This window comes from Mobula hypostoma, chromosome 8 (assembly GCF_963921235.1).
Source record: "Mobula hypostoma chromosome 8, sMobHyp1.1, whole genome shotgun sequence".
NCBI classification, from domain to species: Eukaryota; Metazoa; Chordata; class Chondrichthyes; order Myliobatiformes; family Myliobatidae; genus Mobula; species Mobula hypostoma.
The window spans coordinates 67,839,782-67,855,939 of NC_086104.1; the positions used below are offsets into that span (position 1 = coordinate 67,839,782).

Here is a 16,158-nt window from a genome sequence, read left to right on the forward strand (position 1 = left end):
GGGAGGGATGGAGCCAAGAGCTGGACAGGTGATTGGCAAAGGGGATATGAGAGGATCATGAGACAGGAGGTCCGGAGGATGGGCGAGGGGTATAGTCAGAGGGACAGAGGGAGAAAAAGGAGAGTGAGATAAAGAATGTGTGTATAAAAACAAATAACGGATGGGGTACGAGGGGGAGGTGGGGCCTTAGCAGAAGTTAGAGAAGTTGATGTTCATGCCATCAGGTTGGAGGCTACCCAGACGGAATATAAGGTGTTGTTCCTCCAACCTGAGTGTGGCTTCATCTTTACAGTAGAGGGGGCCGTGGATAGATATGTCAGAATGGGAATGGGATGTGGAATTAAAATGTATGGCCACTGGGAGTGATGTCCAGTCCTTATATACTTCCATCTCCCATCAGGAAGGGCTCAAAGCTCTCCGCTTCTTTTTGGATTCCAGACCTAATCAGTTCCCCTCTACCACCACTCTGCTCCGTCTAGCGGAATTAGTCCTTACTCTTAATAATTTCTCCTTTGGCTCCTCCCACTTCCTCCAAACTAAAGGTGTAGCTATGGGCACCCGTACGGGTCCTAGCTATGCCTGCCTTTTTGTTGGCTTTGTGGAACAATCTATGTTCCCTACCTATTCTGGTATCTGTCCCCCACTTTTCCTTCGCTGCATTGACGACTGCATTGCTGCTGCTTCCTGCACACATGCTGAGCTCGTTGACTTTATTAACTTTGCCTCCGACTTTCACCCTGCCCTCAAGTTTACCTGGTCCATTTCCGACACCTCCCTCCCCTTTCTAGATCTTTCTGTCTCTATCTCTGGAGACAACTTATCCACTGATGTCTACTATAAGCCTACTGACTCTCACAGCTATCTGGACTATTCCTCTTCTCACCCTGTCTCTTGCAAAAATGCCATCCCTTTCTTGCAATTCCTCCGTATCTGCTCTCAGGATGAGGCTTTTCATTCCAGGACGAGGGAGATGTCCTCCTTTTTTAAAGAAAGGGACTTCGCTTCCTCCAACATCAACTCTGTTCTCAAACTCATCTCCCCCATTTCACGCACATCTGCTCTCACTCCATCCTCCCGCCACCCCACTAGGAATAGGGTTCCCCTGGTCCTCACCTACCACCTCACCAGCCTCCGGGCCCAACATATTATTCTCCGTAACTTCCGCCACCTCCAACGGGATCCCACCACTGAGCACATCTTTCCCTCCCCTCCACTCTGCTTTCCGCAGGGATCGCTCCCTCCGCGACTCCCTTGTCCATTCGTCCCCCCCATCCTTCCCCACTGATCTCCCTCCTGGCACTTATCCTTGTAAGCGGAACAGGTGCTACACATGCCCTTACACTTCCTCCCTTACCACCATTCAGGGCCCCAGACAGTCCTTCCAGGTGAGGCGACACTTCACCTGTGAGTCGGCTGGGGTGATATACTGTGTCCGGTGCTCCCGATGTGGCCTTCTATATATTGACGAGACCCGACGCAGACTGGGAGACTGCTTTGCTGAACACCTACGCTCTGTCCGTCAGAGAAAGCAGGATCTCCCAGTGGCCACACATTTTAATTCCACATCCCATTCCCATTCTGTTATGCCTATCCACGGCCTCCTCTACTGTAAAGATGAAGCCACACTCAGGTTGGAGGAACAACACCCTATATTCCGTCTGGGTAGCCTCCAATCTGATGGCATGAACATCGACTTCTCTAACTTCCGCTAATGCCCCACCTCCCCCTCCTACCCCATCCATTATTTATTTTTATACACACATTCTTTCTCTCACTCTCCTTTTTCTCCCTCTGTCCCTCTAACTATACCCCTCGCCCATCCTCTGGGTCCCCCCCCTTGTCTTTCTCCCCGGGCCTCCTGTCCCATGATCCTCTCATATCCCCTTTGCCAATCACCTGTCCAGCTCTTGGCTCCATCCCTCCCCCTCCTGTCTTCTCCTATCATTTTAGATCTCCCCCTCCCCCTCTCAAATCTCTTACTAACTCTTCCTTCAGTTAGTCCTGACGAAGGGTCTCGGCCTGAAACGTCGACTGTACCTCTTCCTAGGAGATGCTGCCTGGCCTGCTGTGTTCATCAGCAACTTTGATGTGTGTTGTTTTAACGTATCTTAAGAGGTAGTAATCGGGGACAAAGAAATTGCGGACAAACTGAATGCTTTGCATCAGTCTTCACTGTGAAACCAGGCCAGAAAATCAAGTGTGTTGGAGACAGAACACAGTGTAGTCACTGTTACTGGGGTTTGGGAAGCTGAAAGGTCTGAATTTAGATAGGACATGTGGACCAGATGGATTACCATCCAGGGTTCTGAAGAGGCAACTGAAGAAGAGATTGTGGAGGCACCGGTGATTATTTTTCAAGAATCACTAGGTTCTAGAATTACTGAGGACAGGAAAAATAGCATACATCATTCCACTCCTTATGAGAAGAGGGAGGCAAAATACAGGAAATTAGAGGCCAGTTATACCAACTTCAGTGGTTAGCAAGATTTTGGATTCCATTATTAGGTATGAAGTTTTGGGGTTCACGATAAAATAGGCTAAAATCAGCATGGCTTCTTCAAGAGGAAATCTTGCTTGGCAAACCTGTTGGAATTCTTCAAGAAAATAACAGGCAGGATAGACAGTGGATATTGCTTATTTGGATTTTCAGAAGGCATTAGACAAGGTGCCACACATGAGGCTGCAAAACAAGCATGGTATTACAGGAAATATACTAGCATGGAGAGAAGAATGGCTGACTGGCAGAAGACAAAGTGTGGGAATAAAGTGGGTCTTTTCTGCCTGGCTGCTAATGAATAGTGATGCCTCTCAGGGATTGGTGATGGGCCCACGACTTTCACATTAAATGTTAATGATGTGGCTGATGGAATGGATGGCTTTGTGGTCAAAATTGTTAATGATACAAAGATAGGTGAAGAAGCAGGTTGTAAGTGCTGAGGAAGCAGGGAGTTTGCAGAAGGACTTGGACATTGGTCTCATTGAAACTTACCAAATATTGAAAGGTCTAGATAAAGTGAACTTGCAGAGGATGTTTCCACGGGTTGAAGAGTCTAGGATCAGAGAGCATGGCCTCAGAATAGAAGAATATCCCTTTAGAATAGAGATGAAGAGGAATTTCTTCAGCAAAAGTTGGTGAGTCTGTGGAATACATTGCCAAAGATAGCTGTGGAGGCCAAGCCATTGGGTATATTTGATCAACTCTTGATCAGCAAGGGCATCAAAGATTATTGGGAGAAAGCAGAGAATGGGACAGAGGGAAAATAAATGAGCCATCATCAATTAGCAGAACAGACTCAATGTGGCAAATGGCCTAATTGTGCTTCTACTGAGTGTCTTGTGGTCATTTCATAATCAAGAGTTTGAATTTGAATAAACTCTTAACAAGTTTTTACACTAGTAAAAATGAACATAATTGAAGCAGCAACTAACCATCTCAATCATTTTTATCAGTCATTGCACTGCATTACTTACCTGAGCACCCAAGTCATTATACAGGAGCTTCAAGGCTGTCAACTGCTGATCCATCTGTTTAGGGTTGTCCGTCTGCTGTTTCTGAACAATCTGCCTTCCAGTCTTTATCACTGTTTCCACTTCAAGCTTCACCTCACTCAGAGTTTTATACAGTTTCTAAAGAAAGTGTTCAGAAAACCAACACAGCAATGAAATTTACTATCAGCACAACAATGAATTGCATATTAAGTATACTTGGTCCTTGTTAATGGCATATTGCCCCTTTGTAATTGCCAATACTTATTGTCAAGAAAGATGGGAGGAAGGAAAAGTTCTCATTAAAACTGAATTCCAAACAACCCTTGATTTTACTTTTGTGATGACATAATTTTCTCCCAAAATTAATCAGTTAAATTAAACCATGCTCCACTTTTAACATGAAAGGCAGATAATAGAGTAAAGTTTATTCCCAAGGGTAGAAATACCAAATACTTAAGCACTTAACTGCCTCTCAGTTTTTTTGCACAACCTTGCTTCCCATTTTTCTATTTTCAATTTATGATTCATAATTTAAATTTTTAATATTTACTAATTTTAACATTTTAATATTTGTAATCCAGGGAGTGTGAAGCACAGAATCAAGTATTGCTGTGATGATTGTACGTTCTAGTACCGATTGTTTGGCGACAATAAAGTATGAAGTACTTGGATTTAAGATGAGCGAGAAAAGCTTAAAGAAAATATGCAAGGCAAATTTTTTTATTACAATGTGTGCCAGGCCCCAAGACAGATAAACTAGCAACATTTAAGAGGTCTTTAGACAGGCAAAGAAAAAGACAGGGAGAAAGAGAAAAACCATTAGCTTAAAATGATATGACGGATGGCATAGACATCCTGGTCTGAAGAGCTTGTTCTCGTGTGATACTGTTTTATATTCTATATGCTTTATATTCTATATGCTTAAGATTATTTCAACTATAAATAACTTCACTAAAATTATGACCTACATGCATAGATAGCAATCAAAATCTAAATCACAATTAAAACGTTCAGTTAAACAGTTTAATCCTTCTCTAATGTGATGTATACATGCACTTCTGATTTGCAATCATACATCTTCCAGATGTACATATTCAATTAAGTGCGTGCAGACCTAAAACATCACGTCACATACATGACCGTAACATGAATGCAAATCGGGTATGATATACATGAACAAATATCCCAGTGAGCTTGCCTACTGTTACACACTTACTTGCATTTCTGATAGAGCCCAGGATTATCTGATGTAAATGCATGCATCTCCATAACAATTTTCACCTTCTTTCCAATAAAATATATTTATGACATAATACAATCAATAATGCAATTTCAATTATTATGAGCATATAGCTGCAAGAAAGTTTGTGAACCCTTTGCAACTACCTGGATTTCTGCATTAATTACTCATAAAATGTGGTCATATTTTCAAAAGGTGCAGAAAACAAGTTACTGCTGGAAGGAAACCTGCACCCATGACATCTGAACCTTTCTTCAGCTGATTTGCTGCTGCTTATACATTGTGAGCTATGAAGTTACTTTATAAATAGTTTCATTATTACAGTGAAAAGAACCAGTTAACAGTTACAAAGAGCAAAAACCTAGTTGTAAAATTAACTCAAACACGAGGAATTCTGCAGATGCTGGAAATTCAAGCAACACACATCAAAGTTGCTGGTGAACGCAGTAGGCCAGGCAGCATCTCTAGGAAGAGGTACAGTCGACATTTCGGGCCGAGACCCTTCGTCAGGACTAACTGAAGGAAGAGCTAGTAAGAGATTTGAAAGTGGGAGGGGGAGGGGGAGATCCAAAATGATAGAAAACAGGAGGGGGAGGGATGGAGCCAAGAGCTGGACAGGTGATTGGCAAAGGGGATATGAGAGGATCATGGGACAGGAGGCCCAGGGAGAAGGAAAGGGGGGGGAACCCAGAGGAAGGGGTATAGTCAGAGGGACAGAGGGGGGAAGAGGGGGGAGGAGAGAGGGGGGGGGAGGAGGAGAGAGAGGGGGGGAGAAGAGAGAGGGGGGGAGGAGGAGAGAGAGGGGGAGGAGGAGAGAGGGGGGGAGGAGGAGGGGGGGAGGAGGGGGGGGAGGAGGAGAGAGAGGGGGGGAGGAGAGAGAGGGGGGAGGAGGAGAGAGAGGGGGGAGGAGGAGAGAGAGGGGGAGGAGGAGAGAGAGGGGGAGGAGGAGAGAGAGGGGGGAGGAGGAGAGAGAGGGGGGAGGAGGAGAGAGAAGGGGGAGGAGGAGAGAGAAGGGGGGAGGAGGAGAGAGAAGGGGGGGAGGAGGAGAGAGAGGGGGAGGAGGAGAGAGAGGGGGAGGAGGAGAGAGAGGGGGAGGAGGAGAGAGAGGGGGAGGAGGAGAGAGAGGGGGAGGAGGAGAGAGAGGGGGAGGAGGAGAGAGAGGGGGAGGAGAGAGAGGGGGGAGGAGAGAGAGGGGGGAGGAGAGAGAGGGGGGAGGAGAGAGAGAGGGGAGGAGAGAGAGAGGGGGAGGAGAGAGAGAGAGAGACATATAAATAAATAACGGATGGGGTACAAGGGGGAGGTGGGGCATTAACGGAAGTTAATGTTCATGCCATTAGGTTGGAGGCTACCCAGACGGAATATAAGGTGTTGTTCCTCCAACCTGAGTGTGGCTTCATCTTTACAGTAGAGGAGGCCATGGATAGACATAACAGAATGGGAATGGGATGTGGAATTAACATGTGTGGCCACTGGGAGATCCTGCTTTCTCTGGCAGACAGAGCGTAGGTGTTCAGCAAAACGATCTCCCAGTCTGCGTCGGGTCTCGTCAATATATAGAAGGCCACATCGGGAGCACCGGACGCAGTATATCACCCCAGCCGACTCACAGGTGAAGTGTCGCCTCACCTGGAAGGACTGTCTGGGGCCCTGAATGGTGGTAAGGGAGGAAGTGTAAGGGCATGTGTAGCACTTGTTCCGCTTACAAGGATAAGTGCCAGGAGGGAGATCAGTGAGGAGGGATGGGGCGGGGAACAAATGGACAAGGGAGCCGCGTAGGGAGTGATCCCTGCGGAAAGCAGAGGGGGGAACAGAAAGACGTGCTTAGTGGTGGGATCCCGTTGGAGGTGGCGGAAGTTATGGAGAATAATATGTTGGACCCGGAGGCTGGTGGGGTGGTAGGTGAGGACCAGGGGAACCCTATTCCTAGTGGGATGGCGGGAGGATGGAGTGAGAGCAGATGTACGTGAAATGGGGGAGATGCATTTGAAAGCAGAGTTGATAGTGGAGGAAGGGAAGCCCCTTTCTTTAAAAAAGGAGGACATCTCCCTCATCCTGGAATGAAAAGCCTCATCCTGAGAGCAGACACAGAGGAATTGCGAGAAGGGGATGGCATTTTTGCAAGAGACAGGGTGAGAAGAGGAATAATCCAGATAGCTGTGAGAGTCAGTAGGCTTATGGTAGACATCAGTATATAAGCTGTCTCCGGAGATAGAGACAGAAAGATCCGTTATTTATTTATACACACCATTCTTTCTCTTTCTCTCTCTCCTTTTTCTCCCTCTGTCCCTATGACTATACCCCTTGCCCATCCTCTAGGTTTTTTTTTCCTCCCTTCCCCCTTTCCCTTCTCCCTGGGCCTCCTGTCCCATGATCTTCTCATATCCCTTTTGCCAATCACCTGTCCAGCTCTTGGCTCCATCCCTCCCCCTCCTGTCTTCTCCTATCATTTTGGATCTCCCCCTCCCCCTTTCAAATCTCTTACTAGCTCTTCCTTCAGTTAGTCCTGACGAAGGGTCTCAGCCCAAAACGTCGACTGTACCTCTTCCTGGAGATGCTGCCTGGCCTGCTGCGTTCACCAGCAACTTTGATGTGTGTTGTTGTAAAATTAACTTTATTCTTTGCTGTCAAATCAACTAAAATGTGTCAGTTTCCTAAAGAAAACATGCTCACTCAGCTATGTGTGCATGTGACTGTGTGCACATCTGCATGTTTGTGTTCAAGTTTTAACCCTGGAATCAGGCATCTGGTCCAGGTTAACTGTCTTCCACCCAAATGAGAGTGACAAGGACACCTTTTCAAACAGTGCAGATGGATGTGAAACATCCCAGGGCACTAACCAATGGAGTCTGCAGCTCTCCTCTCTGCTGGAAATCCAAAGCAACACACACAAGATGCTGGAGGAACTCAGCAGGTCAGGCAGCATCTGTGGAACTGAACAAACAGTTGATGTTTCGGGCCAAGACCTTTCTTCATGACTGGGAAGGAACGAGGAAGACCCCACTATAAACAAGGTGGGTAGAAAAAAAATAAAGGGCTGGAGAGAAAGGAATCTGAGAGGAGAGGAGAGTAGACCATAGGAGAAAGGGAAGGAGGGTGGGCACAGGGGGTGATAGGCAGGCGAGATTAGACTACACAACATAGGAGCAGGATTAGGCCATCTGGCCCATCAAGTTTGCTCCACTATTCAATCACGGCTGGTCCTTTTTTCTATCTCCTCCTCAATGCCAGTTCCCAGCCTTCTCCCTGTAACCTCTGATGCCGTGTCCAATCAAGAACCTATCCATCTCTGCCTTAAGTACACCCAACGACCTAGCCTCCACAGCTGCATGAGGCAACAAATTCCACAAATTCACCACCCTTTAGCTAAAGAAATTTCTCCGCATCTGTTTTGAAAGGGTGATCCTCTATCCTGAGGCTGCACCCTCTTGTCCTAGACTCTCCCACCATGGCAAACATCCTTTCCACATCTACTCCGTTTAGGCCTTTCAAAATTCAAAAGGTTTCAATGAGATTCCACCCCCCACCCCCCACCATCCTTCTGAATTCCAGGGAGTACAGGCCCAGAGCCATCAAACATTCCTCGTATGATAACCCTTCCATTCCTGGAATCAACCTTGTGAACCTCCTCTGGACCCTCTCCAATGCCAGCACATCTTTTCTAAGATGAGGGACCCAAAACTGTTCACAATACTCAAGGTGAGGCCTCACCAGTGCCTTATACAGTCTCAGTATCACACCCCTGCCAAGAGCTAAAAGGAATAGTAGTAGGGAATTGAAGGGGTGGGGGAGGGGAAGATTTTTTTTAAACCAGGAGAAATCAATATTCATGCCAACTGGTTGGAGACTACCCAGACGAAATATAAGGTGTTGCTCCTCCACCTGAAGATGAAGCTGAGGTGCCCCAATTTACAACAAGTCTCAACAATGTAGTGGAGCACCAGGAGCACTGGATACAACAGACTACCCCAGCAGATTCACAGGTGAAGTGTTGCCTCACCTGGAATGACTGTTTGGGACCCTGAAGGTGAGGGAGGTAATCCAGCAATCACAGCTTGTCGCAATTTGCTATGTATTATCTGGATGCACATTTCATTGCAAAGCCAGGATAATTCAGAAGTATCCAATTCATTGTGAAGCATGCAAGAGTCTCATTGTTTGAGCAAACAGAAAGGATTTTCAGAGCAGGATTACCTGCCATCAGAAATTAACAACTGAAAGATGATCTTCTCCACAACCACTCTTTTCCGATGATCCTTCAAATTACTCCTGAACTAAGCTCATCTCCTAAATTGTCTTCTTTTGGCTTTATCAAAATAGTGCTTCATTTTGTCAAAGTGAAAATCATTATGTTAAAAGGCCTTCTTATATAAGTATAGCTTTTTACCCTATTCATGGACTTGCCTTCGAGTTTTAATGAATTCGCCATAGTTGTCACCGACTTCATCAAGATCCTGTGTAGATCTGTGTGAGAACATACCACATACACCCAAACCAAAAGCCATGTGAACCAGGAGATTCGTAATCTGCTGAGGGCTATATCTGTGGCATTCAAGACTGGTGATCCAGAACTATAGAAAAAGTCCAGGTACAACCTATGGAAGGCTATTTTAAGAATGAAAAATAAATTCCAACTGAAGTTACAGATGGAATTGGACGCAAGACAGCTCTGGCAGGGTTTGCAGGCCATTACTTCTTACAAGGTGAAACCTCACATTATGAATGGCTGTGATACTTCACTCCCAGATGAGCTCAACGCCTTTGATCCAGGCTCTGAAATGAAGAATAAAACTACACTTGTGCAAATCTTTGAAGCATCTGGTGACCCTGTGATCTCTGTCTCAGAGACCGACATCAGAATATCTTTTATGAGAGTGAACATTTGCAAGGCATCAGGCCCTGATGGTGGACCGAGTAGGCATTGAAAACCTGTGCTAACCAACTGGCGAAAATGTGTTTAAGGATATCTTCAATCTATTCCTGCTGCAGTCGAAGATTCCCGCCTGCTTCAAAAGGGCGACAATCACAGAAGGCAGGGTGAGCTGCCTCGATGACTGATTCCCGCCTGCTTCAAAAGGGCGACAATCCCAAGAAAGGCAGGGTGAGCTGCCTCGATGACCATCACCCAGCAATAGTCATATCTACTGTGATGGAAGTGCTTTGAGAGGTTGGTCTTAGGCAAAATCAACTCCAGTCTATGGACCTGGACCAATTGCAATTTGCCTATCACAACAGAAGGTCAACAGCAGATCCAGTCTCACTGGTTCTCCACTTGGTCTTGGAGAACCTGGAGAATGGCAATACCTACATCAGGTTGCTGCTTATTGATTACAGTCCAACATTCAACACAATCACATCCTCAGTTCTAATCAAAAAGCTCCAAAACCTGGGTCTCTGTACCTCCCTCTGTAATTGGATCCTTGACTTCCTTACTGGGAGACCACAGTCAGTGCAGATTGGAAATAACATTTCCTCCTCACCAACTATCAACACTGGCACACCTCAAGGATGCATGCTTAGCCCACTGTTCTGCTCCCTCTACATCCATGACTGCGTGCCGAGGCACAGCTCGAACACCATCTATAAATTTGCCAATGACACAACTATTGTGCCAGAATTCTGTTTGTGATGAGGAGTGAGATATGCAAGCTGACTGATTGGTGTCACAACAACCTTGCACTCAATGTCAGTGAGACCATGGGAACTGATCGTGGACTTCAGGAAGGGCAAGTCAAGGGAACACCACCCGTCCTGATTGAGGGATCAGCAATGGAAAGGGTGAACAGCTTCAGGCTCCTTAGTGTTAACATCTCTGAAGATCTATCCTGGGCCCAATATATTGATGCAGTGACAAAGAAGGCACGGCAGTGGTTATATTTCAAAAGGAGCTTGAGGAGAATTGGTATGTCACCAAAGATTCTCACAAATTACTACAGAAGTGCCATGGAGAGTATTTTAACTAGTTGCATGACCATCTGGCATGGAGGGGCCACTGCACAAGTTCTGAAAAAGATGCAGAGAGTTGCAAATTCAGTCAACTCTATCATAGGCACTAGCCACCCTAACAGTGAGGACACCTTCAAAAGGTGATGCCTCAAGAAGGTGACATCCATCATTAAGGGCTTCCATCACCCAGGACATGCCCTCTTGTCAAGGAGGAGGTAGAGGAACCTGAAGATATACAGTCAACGTCTCAGGAACATCTTCCCCTCCACCATCAGATCTCTGTATGGACAATGAATCCATGAATACTACCTCACATTTTCGGCTCACTTTTTGCACTACTTACTTATGTTTTATATGTACTTATTGTAACTTATATCTGTTTAAAAAAATGTATTGCAATGTACTACTGCTGCAATACAACAAACTTCATGACGTATGTCAGTGATATGAAACTTGCTTCTGATTCTGAATTATGGAGTAGATACATACTATGCATTGAAGAACTTTGATTCACAGGCCTATTTTCCTGCTACTGCTCACAATTAAGGATTGGGAGGAGAAATCATCTGATCTGGCTCCACAATGTTCTATGACACTTACCATGCAATTATCCAATTGTGACTCTATTTCCTCAGGCTCAACTTTTCTCATGTCCAGCACATGCAATTCAGCTTTAACACCATCCAAAACACATTTACAGTCAAGCATTCGCTGCTCAAAATTTGCGGGTTTCTGGAAAAGCTGAAATTTTGTTGATACTTCTCGAAGTTTCCTCTGTCAATTGTACAAAGCAACCAAATCATTAAAACAGGTCTACTAAATCATGTCTTATGCTTTGCTACTTGGTATGTAAATATTTTTTGCAATACAGAAATAAAGCACAAAATAAGAAAATCAGCAAATTGAGATGCATGCAGTTTAAGGTGATAATTTGTGGTGACTACAAAAATAAAAGCTTTATCAAGAGCTAGAAAATAATAGTTTTAAGAATATACTACTTTAAAAAAAACGCACACATATGACAAGGATAAACAAGAATCAAAGGAAAACCCAAAAGTACCGTCTACAGTCCTCAATGCAGCAAAGCCTGAAGAAACAGACACAGGGAGACAGAGATACACACAAATAAGAAATAGACAGAGATGTTAGTGGTAAGAATATCAACTTGATATAAACTAGCATTGCAAAAGAAACAAAATATAACAATTTCAATCTAAAATTAAAGAAATATAAATACTGGAAAACCAAATTAAAAACAAGGAATACTAGAGAACTTAAGAAATATCTTTAACGTCAAATGCCAGCTATGTTGCTCTCTCCACTGATGCTGCCTGACTCGCCTAGTACCTCTGGCATTTTCCATTTGTATCTTAAAACTTCATCTTACAGCAGAATGACAAAATTTATACTGATCTACAACTTAAATCCAATGAAAGTCTCCTTTTCAAGAAAAAAAGCACAGACATGGTAATTCAGTGCAGAAATTAGATATATCAAGGCAAAAACAAGCATCAGCATGGAACTTTTAAGAAATAGTTGTGAACAAAATTCACCAATGGTTATTGTCAGAAAACAATTATTTTGAATGGGATATCTAAAATTGATAGCTTTTTAAAGAGAACACCACCCAATTAAAATATTCATTATGCTTCCTCCTATCAGCCCATTTATAATATTAAGCAGTATTCCTGCACTTTACAGTTTTGGAGGAAAAGGCAACTGAATGATTCGCACTCTTCTCTAAGACAGTAGCCATCGTTTCTGAAAACCCAATAAGCCAAGTCCATCTGTCTTCATTCAATGGATATTGGTATCATGGACAAAGGCAAGAGCTACTGGTCGCCTGTAATTCCCTGTGAACTCAGTCACTTGCTGGAACATTTCAGTGGGCTATTTTGTGCCCATGACATTGCTGCAGTTCTGGAAACACAAAGGCCACATTAGCTAAGGACAGCAAATTTTCCATCTCTTCGGAGAATTAATGGACCAGCAGGGTTCTTCCAACAATCCAGCCATTTTATAATTATCTTCGCTGACACTAACTTTTCAAATTACAGATTTAACTAACAATTAAAATTTTCCAGCTGCCTTGCGAAGGAACTTGGGTCTCCAGAATAATCGAGGTCCCTGGACACTTGTTAAAAACCATAAACAACGTGTCCCTTTAAATCCACTCATACCTGAAGCAAATCCAACTGAGTGCCACCTCGAGAATGGGGCCTGTTATCTACTAATGGAAGGCTTCCCACATTACTGGTCTTCAACTCTTCCAAGCTGGTTTCATGGGCTATAATATCTGCCTGAATTTTCTAGTAATAATACAGAAAAGATCATACATCACACTGTGAACATCTTCATTGAAAGGTCCTGGAGAAACAGTCAGTTTTTTTTAAATCACAAGCTGCGTTAACCAGCATGCTTTGAAGCTGTGGCACAGTCAATCAAGGAGGGCATCACTTTCCTGCTGGTGAATTATACAGCTCTTCGCAACCTGAGCACCAAGATGCAAATTCATCAAGTAAAAACAGTATTATTGTTTCTTTTTAAGACTACTCCATTACTATTTACAGCTAGAACATGTTAAATGAATTACATTTCTTTTATTTTCTGGTGTGCTGAGGAATCATACAGTACAACTGGTCAAAAGTGAGCAAGATGTTCATAAAACATGGTGAGGATTGCCTGATATTTGTTTGGCATGAAAGTCACTTCTAATTATCAGCTCAACCTGAATATTCATGAAGTCTTGCTCCAAATGGGCACAGACCAGTTCATAAACGAGAATGAAGATAAAGAAAAGAATCAGCAGCAAACATTTCTAAGTCTGATCTCATGATGGAGGGACAATAATTTGTGAAACATTTAACTTATATTTACATAAATATATACAAGAGAAGAGGTATTGCCTCAGAGTGACATTGGCTTCAAGCATCTGGGGTGTAAACACGAATATTACAGAACTACAGAGCCACAAAGACAATGTATAAAGACAGTGTAATTAATCACAAAAGCTGAGGACACCTATTTTAGACATGCAAGCATTCTCATCTGACAAACACAACCAATGTTTCAATATGCATGAGGTAAAAAAAATGGCTTACAATTATATAGCATCTTTTGCAAATGGCATCATCCCCAAACTTTTACAGATAATCCTTTTACCTAACCTCTGACAAAAAGCACAGCTGCCAATTTTCATTCAAGCTTTACAAACAAGAATGGGATGACGACAAGATCATTTGTTTTTAGTAATGGTAAATGCGAAACACATCAGTAAATCAGAAAAACAGTGCATGCTGAGAATCTGAAGTCAACATCGTAAATGCCTGATAGTCTCAGCATTTCAGGCTGAAAAGTTAACAATTCAGGTCAAAAATCATTTATTGATGTTATGTGCAAGACTGAAGACTTTATCCACTACTGAAGGATATTTTATGTTATTTACCAAGAAAGCAGAAAAGCCTTCAGTTTAATGTTTCAACAAGAAAACATCCCAGGGGAGTAGTTCTCAAGCATTGCACTGCAATGACGTTCTTGATTTTTGTATTCATTCTCTTGAATGGGGTTTGATCTCACAACCTTTCCACCAAAGCTGAGAAGGCTACCAAATGCCTAAGGCTGGAAGTTGCATTTTATCCTGCAATAATTGAGCAGTATAGAGACTATATTCCTGGTACCAATATCCTTCATTCTGAAGGGGATAGTATAATATAACCTAATATCCCCCTCCTAGATTTTATTTTCATTACCCTTCAACTTTTAAAAGCACAGGATTAGTTTTCCAATGTATGCCAGCATCTTGTCTTTACCACTCCCTCTTTCAATTGTATCACCAGCATTGAAGCTGCTCACCCAAAACCATTACAAGGTAAACAAAAAATGTTTAACAAGATTTATTTAAGTCTTGATCAAGTTACTTCATCATATTCTGCTTCCTGCGTTAGTGACTACATTGACTACTACACTGGCTGCTGTTTAAGGCATGAGTCAATCTTTAAATTCTGATCTTCGTTCTCAAATCACTCCTTGTCCTGCATCATCTGTCACTTCATCAAGATATCAAAGCTCTGACATTTCCAATTATGATCACTTCATTATTGGCAGCTATGGTTTCACTTATTAAGGCTCCAAAACTGTAATTCAATTTCTAAACCACTACGTCCAATACTTTAAATAACATCTCGTCATCTGCCCAAACCCAATCTTGCATGCACAATACAAACTTTATTGGTTTAAGTATGAAATATCTTGCCGTTTTACTTCCTTCAGGTGCTACGTAAATGCAAGCCATGATAAACACTGAAGTGCCAAAGTTTTGTCAAAAACTTCACTCATTGCATACAAGGAAAGATGTATGTCTTTAACCTGAGCTTCTTGTGGTATCTGCAAGGCATCCACTCGATCTGTCAGATATGTAGTTAATTGCTTATCCAGTTGTCCGAGGGACTCCTGCAGGTAATGTATTCGCTGTTCATTTTCTTGGGACATTTGTAAACGCTGCTCAAGGGAAATCTGCTTATTCACAGCCTTGATAAGCAATGACAGAATAGGTTAAATAACAATCCAACATAAGGAATTCTTATTCAATGCTAAACTGGAAGAATCCCCCTTGGATGTAGTCTATAGCCCTAACACGAAGAACTGAATTATAAAGTGAGATGCTTTCAAACTAAAACCCACCTTTAGTGACGACCCACTGCTGTGTATACATTCAACTACACCAGCACAACTAAACCAGGTTTAATAATTACAGGGCAAAGATGTTGTGCTAGCCAGAAAGAAAAGGCCTCATGATTTTAAATTTAAAAAAAACATTTATAAGAAAGTTCCTGCTGCAGCCTGTAAGGAGTTTGTACACTCACGCTCTCCCCATGACCATGTGGGCTTTTTGCAGGTGCTCTGGCTTCCTCCCACAGTCCAAAGACAGACCAGTTGGTAGGTTAATTGGTCATTGTAAACTGTCGTGTGATTAGGCTCGGGTTAAATTGGGGGATTGCTGGGTGGTGCAGCTCAAAAGGCCTGCACTGTGCTGTATCTCAATCAATAAATAGAAATTAAAAGCAAATCCATCTCCAAAAAGGCAGAAGTATCTGTTGGCTTGTGGTGTGGCATAGTCAGCAAAGATCAAAATTGGTATCCAATTTGTCCACCACGTGAGCTAAATCTACCTGACTGATGAGAAAAATGAGAAGTTCAGGCCAGATTACAATGCATCACAAAGAACAGGGAAATAATGTTTCCATGGTGACTGAAATACCAGTTTAATAATTAATTTTATTTTATAGCAATTTCACATTGACAAATTCATACCACATAATTCACTGGGAAGCCGAAAAAGACCTATGCCCTTAATCATCTGCAATGGTATACAAGACATTTGACAGCAGCTTAAGCCAGAGTAAAACATTTGCTCCTTTGAGCGCCCGTGAAATTTTACGAGCATACAAGCAACAGCATGAAGGTTTTTTTTAGTGTAACCGACCACC

At 43.2% G+C, this 16,158-nt stretch overlaps 1 protein-coding gene across 7 annotated transcripts in view; it reads right to left on the reverse strand.

The window, feature by feature from the left end:
- LOC134350601 (utrophin-like) overlaps positions 1 to 16,158 on the reverse strand; it is a 537,041-nt gene that overhangs the window by 342,208 nt on the left and 178,675 nt on the right. For 6 of the 7 annotated variants that reach the window (XM_063056033.1, XM_063056035.1, XM_063056034.1 and 3 more), the window contains 4 exons: positions 15,038 to 15,199; positions 12,853 to 12,981; positions 11,273 to 11,446; positions 3,472 to 3,627 (listed from right to left, as the gene is read on the reverse strand). In XM_063056033.1, coding sequence (XP_062912103.1) covers positions 3,472 to 3,627; positions 11,273 to 11,446; positions 12,853 to 12,981; positions 15,038 to 15,199 — 621 coding nt within the window. The remainder of the gene's footprint in view (positions 1 to 3,471; positions 3,628 to 11,272; positions 11,447 to 12,852; positions 12,982 to 15,037; positions 15,200 to 16,158) is intronic. The other variant, XM_063056037.1, reaches the window with a different exon arrangement.